Here is a 14,063-nt window from a genome sequence, read left to right as displayed (position 1 = left end):
ATTTTATACTTTAGTTGCCTTCTGTTTCTCTCTTTTTTCCTCCCTTTTTCATAGAGCCTTTGAGGGCTTATCTGCGCATTGTTCGCACACACTTGACGTGCTACTCGCACTCATTATACCTGGGGGCTTCTTTAACAGAAGCTTATTTATACGGGCTTCATGCCCCACACATGTGTCAAACTTCCGTATGTACCTTTTATTCACCATTATATGCATCGATATGACTTAAGTTTTGGCCAAGCTGGGTTGCCTGGCTCCTGTGCTTACCCCTACGTTCCCGATTGTTCGGCTAGGAGGTAAAGGGAGCACCTCTGCGATTGTTACTGCCGGGTCAGCCGGATGTGTACCTCAGACTGGGTGAAGCCGAAAGCTAGCGTTCTTAAGGTAATATTCGGTCGGTGACTTGAAAGATGATTTCTTACTTATTTATTTATCTGCCCCCAGATGCTTTTTCTGCTCTTTTCGCAGTCCGGACATGCACTTTAGGGCATGCCTCCCAGGGAAAGGAACCCCTAACGGAACTATTCTCCCTGGAAGATGTTTCTTACTAACCATGTAATATAACATAACTAGTTGGGCACTTGTCTGATAAAGCACTAATGACCCCTACGCCTAGTCTCCATGCATGCCCCGGTTTTTATATAACCGTGAGGGTATTTGGACACACTCCAGACTGTTGGGTCCCGAGGTTGAAGCGAAAAGGTCCGCAAAGACAAACGATCTACAATCCGGCTAGAAGGCATTATACATGTCACTTAAAAATACATCATCAAATTGACTGATTGTACTCCTCTTCAATCCCATCTAACAGGCTGTCTAATTTACAGTCTCGTTGGGAATACTTAGCGGCCAACTCTATTTGGCCGTACATTAAGCTCACAGGGATCTCCTTCCCATCGGGCCCCACAGGTCCGACCTCGGCCATGTGGTTCGGATCCGCCTTCGTGTACCGCGTCTTCACCATGGCCCAGGCCTCCCTGGCACCTTGACGGCAGGCCGATATCTTCCACAGACGGAAGCGCTGCTGTGCTCCCTGAAGCTTCTCCGCAAGTCCTCTAAGACCCTCGGGTAGGGAGACGGACGGCCATAAGGCCTGGGTGTCCAATCATCGCCTGCCGAACACGTTCGTGCAGTTGCAGCAGCTCGGGAAGTTGGTCACCCGTTGAACCAGGCATTTCCTCCGCAGGGCGACCTGTGAGCACACCTACAGACACATTCCTGTCAATCGACTTCCTCGCCGAACTCTTCTTTTCAAAAGAGTTTGCTCAAGCACTTACTGTAGATGCCGCGACGAAGCCGCCGATTCTCCTTTACGGAGTCAGACAGATGGACCCGAACATCTTTTAGTTCTTCGCCCAGCTGGGTGTTGGCATCTTGGAGTTTATTCCTCTCCTACTGCACCCTCATAAGCACCTTCTCGCCGGCCTTCAGCTGGCGCAGCAGATGTTGCTTGTCCGGATCCAGTCCGGCGCCCTCCGCAATATTATTGTCAGACTTACACACACACCGCACTTCATAAACTACTTATCTTTTCGAAGTATGTATTACCAGAGGGGGTCTCTGTGGCTCCCCCTGAGGCAGCTAGTGCGGCCTCAAGTTGGGCCTTGCACTCTTGAAGCTCCTGGGACAGGTGGGTATTCTTCTCCGTAAGATCCTGCATAACAAATGATCCTTAAATCAGTTATTGTAACTATTTTAAGTCTCGGGGGCTACTGGCATATATAACTATTAAAATTCCTCACCCGTATGTCTTTCACATACTGCTCCGTGGCTCTGGTTAAACCATCTCGAGCGGCACGGAGGTGCGCGTCTCCCGCATTAAAGGCATTCAACACCTCCGGGGAGAAACACGCGTCACGAAGAAATGTCCGGTGGCGCCTATGATTCATGGTGCTCTCCACCTCGGACCTGGTGGCGGACAGCCTGTCGGCATCCTCCGTTGGAGGAGCATCCGGCTCACGCCTTGTGTTCGCCTCCCCCTCCGGACCAGGCGTTGGAGCCTGGCTGGCGAAGGTTTGGTTGGAAACCTCTCCGGGCACAGTCCGGCGAGCACTCTTTCTCCTGGAAAAATCATGAGCGTTAGTATACCTCCTAGGAATCTTTTCCTTTAAACATGGTGGTGCGTCATACCGTTGCGGCAACGTTTCGATTCGCGCCACACTCCTCTTCTGCCTGCTGGGCCGAACTGACCCTTGATGGTCAGCCGCCACGGGTTCGGCTTCATGCCCTGAAGGCACCTCCTGCGGAGCACCATTGGTATACGGTTGTCAGAAATAAGCATGGATGAAGTAATGATGGATGAAGTAATGATGTCAGGACTCCGGTCACAGTTACCTGGGAAGCCGGATATAAACCGGGGTAGTCGGCCGTAATGGCGACTAAAGCATTGTCCACGCTAAGTTGGTGGAACACCCCATCGATCAGCTCCACCTCTATGTCCGGATCCTCTTCGGAGGCCGGATCAAGGGATCATCCCGGATCCTTGGGCTGTGGAGTCGGGCTGTGAATGCCCTCTACGTCCCAGCACAGCTCCTGCGTCGAAATCACAAAATGAGACACTTAACTTTGGAAATATAGATCGGATGAATAAATGTCCGCTTACCCAGCTTTGAGGGTTATTCATGGAGAATCCATTCAATGGACTCGCGCGGAGGAAGTCCTCTTTCTCCCCCTTGTACAAGCCGGACAGGATCTTCACCAGATCGGCAACCGATCCCGGCCCCTCGCGGCCATGACGGGTGGCGTCATTATCCCCGTTGAAATCCCACATGGGGTGGCCCCTATATTGGAGCGGCTGCACCCCTCGCATGATGCACGTGGCCATGACTCCAATCATGGTCAGTCCGGAATGAGCCAGTAACCTTATCCGGCCCATCAGATATTGGACGCTCCTATCACTCTCCCGTTGAGGGCTCTGCGGGCGCCAACTCAGGCGTTTCTTCAGGGGAGCGTTGCTGAACTCCGGGAGGCCGATCCGAACTGGGTCCGGCAGTGGGGCGTCTTCCATATAGAACCATTCCAAAGGCCAGCCTTCGGACACCTTCTTCGGGGTTCCGGATAGATATCCGGTCCCGGCGACGCGCCATATTTTGGCTCCGCCCACTTGATATATCGATCCCTTGTGAGAACGGGGTACGAGGCAAAACAGTCTCTTCCACAGCGCAAAATGGGCCTTGATGCCCAAGAACAGCTCGCAAACGGTTACAAAGCCCGCGATGTGCAAGATGGAGGCAGGTGTAAGGTGGTGAAGCTGGAGTCCGTAGAACTCCAGGAGCCCCCGGAGAAATGGATGTATGGGAAATCCGAGTCCCCTTATTAGATAAGGGACGAACCATACCCGCTCTCCTTTGGAGGGATTGCGGACGCTCTCCGCCTGCTTCCCACCCTTGTAGGTGGCCAGTCCGGCTCGAACCGGAACCATTAAGGCTGGGGGGACGTATCCCTCGGCTTGGAGCGTCACTAACTCGCTATGCGGGACCGAACATCTCCACCAATCTCCGGGCTGAGGGCTGGGAGCACGAGAGGAGGAGCCGCGTCGACTGTCCATGATGGAATGGATTTTTGTCAGAGGCGCTTCGATGAGTACTCGCGGAAGGGGGATGGTGTGATTCGGATCTAGATCCTTGCTCCTCTCATAGGCAGCTTATTTGCGCAGCTAGGGGGTAAAACGTAAAAATACCCTGGCTTTTCGCATTCATACGACACGTGGAAGAGGGCCATTATTGGACGTGGAAGCCAAGGAGCGCAACATTTATAAGGAAGTTGGACACTATTCGGTGAGCACATGGAATTTGGAGGAGAACCCGCCTTGCAATGCCGAAGACAATATGCGCGCCGGACTCATCGTCATTGAAGCCTGGTTCGGGGGCTACTGAGGGAGTCCTAGACTAGGGGGTGTCCGGATAGCCGAACTATCATCATTGGCCGGACTCCAAGATTATGAAGATACAAGATTGAAGACTTCATCCCGTGTCCGGATGGGACTTTCCTTGGCGTGGAAGGCAAGCTTGGCGATACGGATATATAGATCTCCTACCATTGTAACCGACTCTGTGTAACCCTAGCCCTCTCCGGTGCCTATATAAACCGGAGGGTTTTAGTCCATAGGACGAACAACAATCATACCATAGGCTAGCTTCTAGGGTTTAGCCTCCTTGATCTCGTGGTAGATCCACTCTTGTACTACCCATATCATCAATATCAATCAAGCAGGAGTAGGGTTTTACCTCCATCGAGAGGGCCCGAACCTGGGTAAAAACATTGTGTCCCTTGTCTCCTGTTACCATCTGCCTAGATGCACAGTTCGGGACCCCCTACCCGAGATCCGCCGGTTTTGACACCGACAGAGGGCCATTATTGGACGTGGAAGCCAAGGAGCGCAACATTTATAAGGAAGCCGGACACTATTCGATGAGCACATGGAATTTGGAGGAGAACCCACCTTGCAATGCCGAAGACAATATGCGCGCCGGACTCATCGTCATTGAAGCCTGGTTCGGGGGCTACTGAGGGAGTCCTGGACTAGGGGGTGTCCGTATAGCCGAACTATCATCATTGGCCGGACTCCAAGATTATGAAGATACAAGATTGAAGACTTCGTCCCGTGTCCGGATGGGACTTTCCTTGGCGTGGAAGGCAAGCTTGGCGATACGGGTATGTAGATCTCCTACCATTGTAACCGACTCTGTGAAACCCTAGCCCTCTCCGATGCCTATATAAACCGAAGGGTTTTAGTCCATAGGACGAACAACAATCATACCATAGGCTAGCTTCTAGGGTTTAGCCTCCTTGATCTCGTGGTAGATCCACTCTTGTACTACCCATATCATCAATATCAATCAAGTAGGAGTAGGGTTTTACCTCCATCGAGAGGACCCGAACCTAGGTAAAAACATCATGTCCCTTGTCTCATGTTACCATCCGCCTAGACGCACAGTTCGGGACCCCCTACCCGAGATCCGCCGGTTTTGACACCGACAGCCGATGCTGGGAGTTTCTCCCCTGTCCCTACTGTGGACGACACCCAACTGAGAAGGGCACGACGATGAGGAGAGGAAATGCTGGATCGAGGCCGTTTGTCCTCGCCGGAAGAGAAGAAGCTCGTGCTGAGGGGGCATGTGAGCAAAGATCCTGTTCCCCTCTATAGGTCATGCGAGTAGAACAAGCTCGCCGTCATGCGCCGATGCACAGGGGTGGCGCGGTGGCCATGGATGCCGAAGGAGGTCGAAGACGACGCGCCCGGCCTACGTCTGGCCGTGGATAGAGAGGAGGACCCCGGGGTGGCTTGAGAGGCATGGATTTTGGGCCGTCAGCAGGGAGGAAGAGCTGGGGAGAGATGCAGCGGGATGGGAGGGAGGAGGTGGAGGAACAGGGAGGGGTCAGGTCCGGGCGTGGTGCTGGCCGGCACCAGAGGGAGGGGGGGATCAAGGGAGGCCAACCACCATGGCGGGGCAGCACTCGGGATGGCCAGATCTGGTGATGGCGCATCGAGGGAGGCTGTGGATGGCTGGATCCACTAGCGGCACGACGCGAGTAGGCCATGGATGGCTGGATCCATCGACGACGCTTCGCGGGGAGGCCATGGCTAGCCAGAATCCGGAGGTGTTTGCCATAGCGGGAGGAGGTGTGAAGCAGTGGGGAGTCACGGCGTGTGGTGCGGCGGGGCTCTGGTGGAGTGTGGCGGGGCGGGACGGGGCTCCGCTGGCGCGTGGTTGCGTGTGGCTCCGGTGGCGCATGGTGGGGTGGGGCTCTGGCAACGCTTGGTGGTGTGGGGCGGCTCGGGGGCAGGAGGAGGAAGGTGGAGCGGATCAGGGAGTTGGTGGAGATGGGTGGTGGTCGTGAGGTGGTGGGCTGGGAGTTTTGTTTTCTGGGTGCAGCTCGGGGTGGGTTCGCACTGATGAATTTTTGCAATCGAAGTGTTAGCAGAATAAGGATGTGTTATCAGAATAAGGGTCTCAAGGGTGTTATCATAATAGACCCACCATATATATATATATATATATATATATATATATATATATATATATATATATATATAAACACTATTCTGATCACGGGATGAGAATAATATTCTGATCACAACCTGGCCTGCCCCGCTAGTAGTACGTTGAACTTCCCTATGAACTAGGTTGAACTTCCGCCAACATTGCCCAAATGGGGCTTGCGATATACCGTTGGAAAGCTATGGACACCAATGTCATGACCCAACTTAAATTTTTGGCAAAATGTAAGCGGTTTAAGAGCAGTTTTGAAAACCGATTTTTCTTCACACAAAAAATGTGAATCGTATTTTCGATCGCATTTCTAAACCGTTATCAGAATGAGGCATATAATATGGCGTTGGAAAGCCGCTGCAAAACCGCTACTTCCACATGTTGAAAGTTTTCTCTAATTCTCTATGGTTAAAGAATAATTTGAAAAAACTTAAAATTTCGCAAACCGAACAGCCGAGTTCGTATTTTCGACGTCATTTTAAAACGGCTAATCCAATTGAGGCATATGATATGGCGTTGGAAAGCTTATGAAAATGCACTACTCTTGCATTTTGAAAGTTTTTCTAATTTTGAACAGTTTAAAAGTAATTTAGAAAACGGTACAAATTCTACCGAGTTTGTATTTTTGAGGCAATCGTTTAACCGTGCGTCCGAATGCAGCAAATGATATTGCGTTGGAAAGCTTGAACAAATGCAAAACTTTTTGCTATGTATTATTTCCCCCAATTCTTTACGGTTTTAAGTCAGTTTCAAAAATGGCGAAAAAAGTATTTGCGCCATATTTTCTACAAACTTTATCGGAATGGCGCAAACAATATACCGTTGAAAAGCTACGGAAAATGCAAAAAATTTCATGTTCACAGTTTTCTCTGATTCTCAACCGTTTTCAAGTAATTTCAAAAACGGCGAGATCATTCGTTCTGCCTTTATCGCGAAACAGATTCGTCAAAAATGCATCGCGTGAAGTACCTAAACTTCTCGGTATGAAACCTTGAACTTCACTCTGTTTTTCACGTGCTTTTTTACCCATAGCTCTCCATCCATGCACCAGAACACTCACCGAAATTGAGCAAGTGATATACTGATGGAAAGCTGCTGTAATTAACTAAAAAAGCAGATATAAGGGGAGTAAAAGTAAAAATTGCGGGTCGTCTCGGAGGAAAAGAAATTGCTAGACATGCAACTTTCCCGTGTTGATCATTTTTTCATACTCGCAATGGTTTTAAAAGTTTTCATCTGAAATTCATTCAGTGTAGTAGTTGAACTTCCAGCTGTTTTCACATTGAACTTTCGTGACGTATTTTCGTTTGTAATTTTCTCATACATTCGTCAATGTCACACAAATGATATTTCTTTTCTACAAACCTCTCTCACAATAAATTTTTAACTTCCTTCGATCGAGGACTTGGACTTACACAAATGATTTCCTACTGTTTTGTAGTAAATTAGAAAATGACGAGATCATGATTTCTGCCTTCATCGTGAATGGAAATACACTGCGTGAAGTAGTTGAACTTCTCGTGCATGTCTGTTTGAACTTCACACTGTTTTTAACGTGTTGTTTTTTGCACTGCGTGAAGTAGTTGAACTTCTAGGACGTGTCTGTTCGAACTTCACTCTGTTTTTGACGTGCTGATTTTTTATGTGGTGTTTTTTGCACTACGTGAAGTAATTGAACTCCTGGGGCATCTCTGTTTGAACTTCACCCTGTTTCACTTTTTTTGTATTTTTTCTTATATGAAATACACAACATGTAGTACGTGAACTTCCGGTTGTTATCACTTTGAACTTCTCTCTGGTTTGAGAGAATTATTTTAAAACACAAAGAATAACATATTTTTTATGTATTTTGTACATCTAAATACACAGTGAACCTCTCTCAGAAGAATTTTTCAACTTTTCCTCGTCGAGCACTTAAACTTCTAGCAACCATTTTTTGAACAGGTAAATCCTATGTTTTAATAAACTCCAAACTTCTCTGTTATTTCAATTTAAACTTCACCTTTTTATATTTTGAGTAAAGAATTATATTCAATTTTTATACGGAAAACATCGAACATGGAAATACAAGGTGAACCTCTCTCGCAAAAAAATTTGAACTTCCCCGGAAAGAGCACTTGAACTTCTCTCAACAAACCTTTTAAGCTTTTATTTTTTTGTACTTTCATTCTCACCTGAAATGCATTCCTTACAATAATTGAACTTCTCGCTGTTTTCACGATGAACTTCTGTCACATTTTTGTATATACATCGAATTACGCGCAATTGAAGGTCGGACGATTTTTTTTGCCATTTTAAAACATATAATTGGAGGTCGGACGTCCCACAATATAAATTCTGAACCGTGCACGGAGGTGCATGAGAACTTCTTGCAACAAATCTGAGTTTTTTATATACTTCGAACTTCTCTTTTATTTTAATTTCAACTTTTACTCATATTCTTCTAAAGGAAATATGTTTTTAAATAAGCATCAAACTTTTTCTTGTAAATTGAACTTCATAGTTTTATTTTTCTTAGAAACAGTAATTATTTGAGTTTCCTGTATACATCGAACTACTCCTCTATTTTAATTTGAACTTCATCATTTTTATTCTTTAATAACAAGGAAAAATAAGAGTTTTTTTTATAAATATTGAACTTCTACATTTTCGTAATTTGGACTTGTTGGTTTATTTCCTTGTAGTAACGGACAAATCCTAGTTTTCTAATAAATATTAAACTGGCCTGTTATTTAAATATGACCTTCTAGATTTTTTTGTAAGAAATGGTGAAAATCCTTTTTTATGAATTTTGTACTGCTCTATTTTAAAAAATTGAACTTCTTGTTTTCATTCTTTACTAAAGAGGAAAATTTGAATTTTCTATAACCATTGAACTGCTCCAGTTTTTTGATTTGAACTTCTAGGGTTTTTTAACGGATAAAATCCTTATTTTATATAAATTTGTGTTGAGATGCTTTGTTTTTTCTGTTTGACCTTCTTGGGGTCCGTAGTAAACATTGGACTTCTTTATCTTTTAAATTTAGAAATTTAAGTTTTTCTAGAAACGGGAAATCCATGTGTTTTTTTATAATTTTCGAAATGATCAAATTTTTAAATTTGAACTTCCAGGTTATTTTAGAAATGAGGAAAATTCCTTTTCCAATAGACGGGAAAATCCATGAGCTTTTTTTGTACAAACATATGCTTCTCTTTTTTGTTTTCTCATTTTTTGTCGAACTCTCCTATTTATTAAATATGAACTTCGAGAGTTAACATTATTCTAGGCGAGCCTTGTTTTGTTTTTCGTATAGAAATATAATGGTGCTTTGTTTTTAAAATTTGAAATTCTTGGTTATATATCTAGAAACAATAAAAATCCAATTTTTTTATTAAGATTGAACTTCTTTGTTAGTTTAATTAGAACTTCTTGGTTAAACAGCGGAAATGAAATGCTCTGTTAGTCTAATTTATTTAAGACTTCGAACTTCCGTGTTATTTTAATTTGAACTTCTTAGTTTTATTCTTAGAAAGAAATATGTTTTTAAATAAGCACCAAAACCTTAAAAAATGAAATACATACCTTTATTTTTCCTATAAAGGATAATAATTTTGAGTTATTTGTATACATCAAAGTACACCATTTTTTAAAATTTGAACTTTTTGATTTTTATTCTTTAGAAACTAGGAAAATCACTTTTTTATACAAACACCGAATTGCTCAAAATTTTAAATTTGAACTTCTTGATTTTATTTCTCTTAGTAACGTAAAAAAAATCCTAGTTTGTAATAAACAAATGCTCCGCTATTTTAATTTGAACTTCTCGGTTTTTTATGAAACGAGAAAATCCATGTTATATAATCTTTTTTTGACCAGATCATTTAAAAAAAATTGGACTGCCTTGTTTTGTAATAAATATCGAATTTCTTTGTTATTTAAATTTGAACCTCTAGGTTATTTAGAAACGGGAAAAATCCACATGTTTTATATTTATTGGATTGCTCCATTTTTTTACTTTGGACTTCTTGGTTTATTGTTTAGTAACGGGAAATAACCTAGTTTTTGTAATAAACGTCGGAGCGCTTCTTTATTTAGTGTTTTTCTCTATAGACAGGGAAAATCTAGTTCTTAAAAAAATACTTTGAAGTGCTATATTTTTTAATTTGACGCTCTTTGGAGGTTTTATAGAAACATTTTTTTAGTTGAACTCCTATTTATTTTTTAGAATCTTGGTCTAGTGGTCAAACACTTGTGAATTCTAAAGAAGAATTGAACAAACAACTTCTTCCCTCGGCCATTATAGATGGAAATGGAAAAAAAATTATCTAGACATGCACATAGACACCATGATACTAAACCCAGCTGAAAGAGCATCAATATGGGACATTTGTTGTTACACGAATGTTTGCTCCTCTTGTAAGTGAGTAGACTCTTTTTTAAGATACGATGGTCCAGTAGATGTTCCAATTAGTACGTGCCCCCTACATGTGCAACTAGTACTCTGCCTGCTCACAGTCTTCCAGTCACATATGCTGACTGCCCTAGGAACACTTTTGTTGAATAAAACTTTCATTTGACCGCAAACACACACACACACACACACACAGTCTTTCAGTGTTATCTTTTTTCTTCTTGATCTAATTCTAAATATGCTGTAGAAACTGTTGTTCAACTACTATATTTTGTTACAAAGTTCTCCTGTTTTTTCATCCCGGTTTGCTAGCTTTTTGAACTTCAGTTATTTTCGTATCTGACCTGCCAAATTCTTTTTTTGTAGGAACTCATCCAAATACACTCTTTCAAGATTAAAGCAAATCCGGCTGTCGCTGCATCCTCCTGGGACAGAGGCACACTGTGAGGATGCCCATCACAGATCCATTATGTAAAAGTAGTAGCGAATTCCTGCAGCTTTCCCTGCATAATGAACCATCACACACCCATTTTTTTTGAACTTGATCATTTTTTACATAACTGACACTCACACAGGAAGAAGAGCAACGGAACACAGCTGAATTCTCACCATGAACTTGTCTAGAGCCTTTATTCAGAAGAAAAGAACAACGTGAAGAAGCAGAATTGTGACCTTACCTACAGGCTACCACGGCATGAACATCGCCAGAAGAGAGAGTGGGTGGTTTGCAGGTGACGGACGGAGCCGGATGCCTGCCGGTAGTCGGGGCAGCGCAATCAGAGGAGAGAAGAGGTGCAAACCGCGGAAGTTTGTGTTGAGCGCATCCGGCCGTGTGAAGTACAACCTTGGCGCCGGCGTAGAGACCAGACGGTGTTGGAGGGAGATTGGCGTCTGGTGGAGGAGTTTGGCCGCAGCGGCGGCCGGCGACGCCCAGGGTGGCGGGATTCCGGAGGCCGGCGGCGCACGGGTTGGCCGCTAGATCCAGGTGGCCGGCGGCAAGCGGGTTGGCCGCTGGATCCAGGTGCCTGGCGGCGAGCGGGTTGTCCGCTGGATCCCGGAGCCCGGCAACGCGTGGGATAGTGGCGGGATCCCATAGCCAGTGGAGCCTTGGTTGGCGGCGGCTTCCCGGAGCCGGCGGCGGGATGCGTCGGCGGCGGCAGCTGGGGCTGGCGGGGACGGCAACGCCCAGCGTTGACGGGTGCGACAGCGCCTAGAGTTGATGGGGGCGGCGGCGAGCGGCGCACTAGCGGTGGGGGTCAGGGCCGAGGCAGGAGAGCCAGAGCGCCGTCGGTTCGTGGCGGTGGTGGAGCAGGGAAACGAGGATCCCGACGATGGTGGGGTGCAGGGAGGAAGCGCCGCGACGGCTGGGGAAGAAGCGCGGGGCGGCGGGGGAGGAAACGCTGCGCCGGTGAAGGAGGAAGCACGGGGTTGCGGCGGGTTGTGGGTGCAGGAGGCCGGCGGCGGGGCTCGGGAGGAGTCCGGCTCGAATCGATGGAGGTTAGAGACGGGTGCGAACAGGGGAAGGTCGTGTGTGGTTTATTAGGCCGTTCAGGAATGTGCTAATGGGCCGGTCCGGCGCTGATCTTTTTCCTTTGTGTGGATCCAGGAACACCACGATCGCCCCTGTACAGGGCACTGTGGTCCAAATAACTATTCTGATCATAGTGTCACTCTCTCTCTGATATATATACCGGTCTATTCTGCTAATATTTGCAGAATAACTATTCTGATAACACTTCCGTACTGCACGCTCAACGCAAGTGCACGTCATTCTTTGAACCAAGTGTGCTGCAATACTCACACGAGTGAACTTCTCGTCGGAAAAAACTGCACGCGTTGTTTTTTGGGTACTGTTTTCGCTCTAGTTGTTTAACCGTTTATCGGAATGAGGCGTGTAATATACCTTTGAAAATCTATGCATTAGGCGCAACTTTGACATGTTGAACACTTTTTGAGATTCCGCACGGTTTAAGAGCAATTTTAAAAATGGTGCGGCCCATGACGAGTGACAGCAAGCGTTTTCGTGATTTCTTCTAAACCGCTCATTGGAACGAAGCAAATGATACACCGTTGGAAAGATATCGTCGAGGCACATCTTTTTCATATCTATCATTTTCTCTAATTCGTTACGGTTTAAGAGCAGTTTCAAATTTACTAAATCGCCGAATTCTGTTTTTCAAAAAAATCAAATTTTCGGTACTGTTTTCGGTCCAGTTTTTAACCGTTTGTTTAAACGAGGCATGTAATATACCGTTGAAAAGCTATGGACGATGCGCAACTTTCATATGTTGAAATGTTTTTGAGATTCCTTATGGTTTTAAGTTAATTTTGAAAATCGTGTGGCGAATGATGAGTGGCAGCTGGTGTTTTTCGCGAAAATTTTACAAACCGGTCGTCGAAATGATTCAAATGATATGCTGTTGGAAAGATATCGACGAGACACAACTTTTTCATGTAGAACACTCTCTCTAATTCCTTAGGTTTAAGAGGAATTTTGAATTTACCGAAATGCAGACACTCTGTTTTTCGCGACACCCCAATCAACGTGGGTACTTCATCTGGTTGAAAACTGCATTGCATCGGACGAAAAACCGCACTGCATCATACAGATAAGAGAACTGCATGGTTTCTTTTATTCAAACATAATTTTTTGAAGGACGAGAAAGTAGAGTGCACTTCACATCGGGTGTAAATGAACCACAACACTATCAAGAAGTGAAACGCATTACTTTTTTTCGCTTCCGTAACACTTTTTTTGCACTTACGGGATGAACAACATCATACGGCCGACCGCACTGCTTCAGAATGAAAACCGCACTGCATCAGACGGGCAAGCGAGCTGCATAATTTCTTTTGTCGGACGTAAATTTTCTCAGGCGAGGAAGTGGTCCGCACTGCACACTGGGCGTAAGTGTACCGCAAACGTATGGAGAAGTGAACAACATTACTTTTTTGTCATTTCGATAACAATTTTTTTCTTTTTGCACTTATGAAATGAGCCGCATCAGACAGCCGACCGCACTGCTTTCGAACCGAAAACCGCACTGCATGGTTTCTTTTGTGAAACAGGAATTTTTCCAAACGTTTTTTGCAACATGTTCGACAAGTACTCCCTCAAATTTTTTCAACAAAACACAATGTACTTCACGTGTGGGGTTGACAAACTGCATTTGTTTTTTCTCAACAAATTTAACAATTTTAAATGCCAGTCGGGCATGGGGCTGCCGAATTGCATGGCCACGGTCAAGCGCACTACATTGGGGAGATAAGTGCACTACATAAATGATGTAAATAAAAATGAAAAGACACGTTGAATATAAGTTTCCAAAAGCAAACATGCACATTAAAACAGAGAAAAAGAAATTATATACACACGACACACACACAAACATGACTTCACCAACATGAACGGTCTCCCAGCCGAAGTGTATTAGGGGGCAACGCCCTGTTTTCCTCCGGCGAACTTCATCACCCAGCTAGAGAACCTTGTGCCCACACCAAGTAAAATGCAAGCCTCACCCATCCGCACTGCATAAAGGACGCCATGGGAACGCACGTTGTTGCACTGCTTCTAAAAAAACACCAGTGGCAGTTAGATCCAAGGGAGCCGGAGGTTTTAATCCATGTGGCGGCGATGCGTACTGAAGGTGCCGTGGGATGGACTGCAACAACAGGCGAT

General features: G+C 45.3%; 1 protein-coding gene across 1 annotated transcript; it reads right to left on the bottom strand.

The window, feature by feature from the left end:
* Positions 1-10,389: 10,389 nt before the first annotated feature.
* On the bottom strand, positions 10,390-12,305 carry LOC119309255. Its single transcript, XM_037585286.1, has 3 exons — positions 12,288-12,305; positions 11,062-11,594; positions 10,390-10,887 (listed from the first exon to the last, which is right to left on the bottom strand). The coding sequence occupies exons 1-3, from the start codon at positions 12,303-12,305 to the stop codon at positions 10,779-10,781; spliced, it is 660 nt and encodes a 219-aa protein (XP_037441183.1). The 3' UTR covers positions 10,390-10,778.
* Between the last annotated feature and the right edge of the window lie 1,758 nt (positions 12,306-14,063).

Source organism: Triticum dicoccoides, chromosome 5B (assembly GCF_002162155.2).
Source record: "Triticum dicoccoides isolate Atlit2015 ecotype Zavitan chromosome 5B, WEW_v2.0, whole genome shotgun sequence".
Lineage (NCBI taxonomy): Eukaryota > Viridiplantae > Streptophyta > Magnoliopsida > Poales > Poaceae > Triticum > Triticum dicoccoides.
This window is presented reverse-complemented; position numbering and strand designations above follow the sequence as displayed.